At 39.5% G+C, this 3,544-nt stretch overlaps 1 protein-coding gene across 1 annotated transcript; it reads left to right on the top strand.

The window, feature by feature from the left end:
* Window positions 1–338: 338 nt before the first annotated feature.
* On the top strand, window positions 339–2,313 carry LOC121261915 (galactinol synthase 2-like). The gene is made up of 4 exons (XM_041164330.1): window positions 339–687; window positions 1,186–1,506; window positions 1,595–1,729; window positions 1,835–2,313. Exons 1-4 carry the CDS (start codon window positions 373–375, stop codon window positions 2,066–2,068), a joined length of 1,005 nt encoding a protein of 334 aa, XP_041020264.1. The 5' UTR covers window positions 339–372; the 3' UTR covers window positions 2,069–2,313.
* Window positions 2,314–3,544: the final 1,231 nt, after the last annotated feature.

Here is a 3,544-nt window from a genome sequence, read left to right as displayed (position 1 = left end):
ATAAGAACAAATATATTTATTATTTATTATTTAATTACCATAATCTTCAACATTACACCTAATCAAAATCAACCCAAAATCCTATATAAACCCCCACCACCCCCAAGCTCCAAGTCCTCCACACAAAGCATCTAATCTCACTCTGACTACAAACCTTTTCTTCTCGAACACATTTTCTCATCATCCAAACAAACAAAACCATTTTCTTTTCTCAACTCCAAAACCTCATCCTCATTACCCTTTTTCTTCCTTTCCCTAGAAAAACAAACTGTTTTCTTCCAGACCAAACATCTAAAAGCTAGCCTTCTGATCAAATCCGTTCAACCGGTCTTGTTCATATCATCCTTAATTTCTCCAAAAAACCAACTTCAAATGGCTCCTAACATCACCACCACTGGGCTAACCAAGGTCGCCAGCATGCCCGCCAGGGCATACGTTACGTTCTTGGCAGGCAACGGGGACTACGTGAAAGGTGTGGTCGGGTTGGCAAAGGGCCTGAGAAAGGCAAAGAGCAAGTACCCACTGGTGGTGGCAATCTTGCCGGACGTGCCCGAGGAGCACCGTGACATTCTGGTGTCTCAGGGTTGTATAGTGAAGGAGATTGAGCCTGTTTACCCACCTGAGAACCAAACCCAGTTTGCCATGGCATATTACGTTATCAATTACTCCAAGCTTCGCATTTGGGAGGTATGCATGCTTTGTTGTTACCATTTTCTAATTTTTCATGGTTTACACGTATTTACTGCTTTCTGTTAACTGCTAGCTAGTTAGTTTGCCCTGTTCCAGATAAGGCTTAGTTTTTTCTCGAAAAAAAGTAAATTAGTAGGTTCGGTTCCCATCCAGATATTGAGGAAAAAGTTTTTTCTAGAAACATATCCATTTGAATCTCTCTCTTGATTTGAAAAGGAAGCCAAGCTTGTCTTTTGTCAGCTTGTGCAACCAAACAATCTTTTTACTTCTGCTTTGACCTCCTTTTAACCTCTTGTTATATATATTTGCTGTTCCTGTGAAAGTGTATACGAAATTGACGGAGCATTTTGTCTCCCACCACTAAAATATTCTTGACGGTGACATAATTTTTTGTAAAAGAAACGAAATGTCTTGTTTTTCTTTCCTACCCGCATGAGTTTCAATATCTTTGTGAGTGGAGTTTAATTTGAAGTTTTGCTACGATGGAAATTGCAGTTTGTGGAGTACAGCAAGATGATCTACCTAGACGGAGACATCCAAGTTTTTGAGAATATAGATCACCTCTTTGATCTCCCGGACAACTATTTCTATGCAGTGATGGATTGCTTCTGTGAGAAAACATGGAGCCACAGTCCACAATACAAGGTTGGTTACTGCCAGCAGTGCCCAGACAAGGTCAAGTGGCCTGCTGAGTTAGGCCCCAAGCCTCCCCTCTACTTCAATGCCGGCATGTTTGTGTATGAACCCAAGATGGCCACATACCATGACCTCCTCAGGACACTCAAAACTACCCCTCCTACCCCTTTTGCTGAGCAGGTAATTCTCGAAACTTCAGGACTCAGGAGTGGTTTTTAGTCAATCAAATCAATTATCTGACCCAAAAATATATTTATGATTCTTTCAGGACTTTCTGAACATGTTCTTTAGGGATGTTTACAAGCCAATCCCTCCAGTTTACAACCTTGTCCTGGCCTTGATGTGGCGCCACCCAGAGAACATCGAGCTTGACAAGGTCAAGGTTGTTCACTATTGTGCTGCTGTGAGTATCCCTTTTTTTCATGAGAACTATCTCTGAGTTTCGTATATACTACTGTTGTTTCTAGGAACGATAGTGTTCTAATGGTGAATTTGGTTGGTTTTTTAGGGGTCAAAGCCATGGAGGTATACTGGGGAGGAACAGAACATGGACAGGGAAGACATCAAGATGCTGGTGAAGAAATGGTGGGACATATACAACGATGGGTCATTGGACTACAAGAATACTGTGCCTGCGGGAGAGGCTGAAGCAGGGGATGAACAGAAGAACCTGCAAGCATTTTTGGCGGCGCTTTCCAAGGCTGGTGTCGTTAACTACATTTCAGCCCCATCCGCCGCTTAGTGCTTGTGTAGGTTTTATTTAGTTGAAGGGTCGGTTTTGGTCTCTCTGTTTTTTAAGTGGAAGACCTTCCTATACATGTAACTTGTAAGTAATATTGTATCGGTTGGTTTTGGTCTTCTTTAATTTTAAGTAGAAGACCTTCCTGTTATTTTTTCATTGGGATTGTTAAGGACTTTTGGGTCCTGCTTGCCATTCGTTGGCCATTGTTTGGGTTTCTTCATATTTTATGTTTTATCGAATACAAATATTAAGTATATGTGATGTTGCTCTCTCTCTCTCTCTCTCTCTCTCTCTAAGAAATCTATCGTCTTGTTACTATCAGCAAGTCAGATAAGCTTTTTTCCCCTTTGGTTTTGTTGGCAAGCTATTATAATTATATACACATGTATTCAATTCATCGTTCTTCGTTCGTCTGAACGTTAATTACAGATTTGATGACAATGGCATGACAAGTATGGTAGAGATGATAAAAATATGAGCATGTCACGTAAAGAGAAAATAAAAGATAATAAACTTTTGTGAAGGTAGGATTCATCAGAATGCAAACATCCTTTCTCGAACCAGCTGAACTCATTGCCATGAAGGGTATACACCATTTCCAATTTTCTTATTGGTGCCGAATTAATACCTATCGAGGGTCATCAAGTGTAAGGAAATAACTTATCTGCATGTTTGAATTTGTTGTAATGATTTGATGAGATGAGTTCTGAAATTTGTTAATCCAAACCGGGCAGGCAAGATTTCCGGAAACTCCAGCAGGAAGAACTCTCTTCATCACCAACTAAAACATTTTCACATGCTTAATCATCTAGGATTTTCTTGAAGTACAAAATCATACAGATATTATGATTGCTTTGAAGTATAAAAATATCTTATTACATAAAAGTTTAAAACAAGATAATACTGTTCTAGAAATGTACATCGGAGTATAAAAGCAAACAACACTCAGGTCAAATGCAAGTTCCAAAGCGGATCATCTGCCTGACAAGGCAACACGATCCTTCTGTATTGCCTCTGTCAAGTGAATATCAAAAAGCTCACACCTTATGGGCATCTCAATCTCATAGAAGGGATTCTTCAAGACATAATCCGTGTACAATTCATAAATGACTTTGAGGAGACTTTCCATGTGCTGTGTCCCCGGCTCAGAGACCACAAAGAACTTTGTCCCTGCCAAGAAGGTAATATTTTTCTTTCAGTCAATATTTTGCAGAAAAGAAGATCAAATACTATCTAAAAGAAACTCTTGTTTAACTATTACTTCTAAATGGTATTAGACACTCCTAAAACCATTTCCACAAAAAGAGCATTTCCACCCAGTAGCAATATTGTGAAATCCATGAAGCAGAGACGTGCGCCCCAGGTAAAAGCAAAAGCAGCACATTCTAACATAGAAGCAGATGAATCTTCACCAAATTAAATGTTCTTATCAGTCAACTCAAAAATACCTAAACTCAAATTTCCCTTGTTCTGAAT

Source organism: Juglans microcarpa x Juglans regia, chromosome 4S (genome assembly GCF_004785595.1).
Source record: "Juglans microcarpa x Juglans regia isolate MS1-56 chromosome 4S, Jm3101_v1.0, whole genome shotgun sequence".
Taxonomy (NCBI): domain Eukaryota; kingdom Viridiplantae; phylum Streptophyta; class Magnoliopsida; order Fagales; family Juglandaceae; genus Juglans; species Juglans microcarpa x Juglans regia.
This window is presented reverse-complemented; position numbering and strand designations above follow the sequence as displayed.

Coding starts and splice junctions, on each gene's coding strand:
- LOC121261915 (XM_041164330.1), top strand. CDS start 373: ATGGCTCCTAACATCACCACCACTGGGCTAACCAAGGTCGCCAGCATG. Junction 688..1,185: donor CCAAGCTTCGCATTTGGGAG/GTATGCATGCTT, acceptor TGGAAATTGCAG/TTTGTGGAGTACAGCAAGAT. Junction 1,730..1,834: donor TTGTTCACTATTGTGCTGCT/GTGAGTATCCCT, acceptor TTGGTTTTTTAG/GGGTCAAAGCCATGGAGGTA.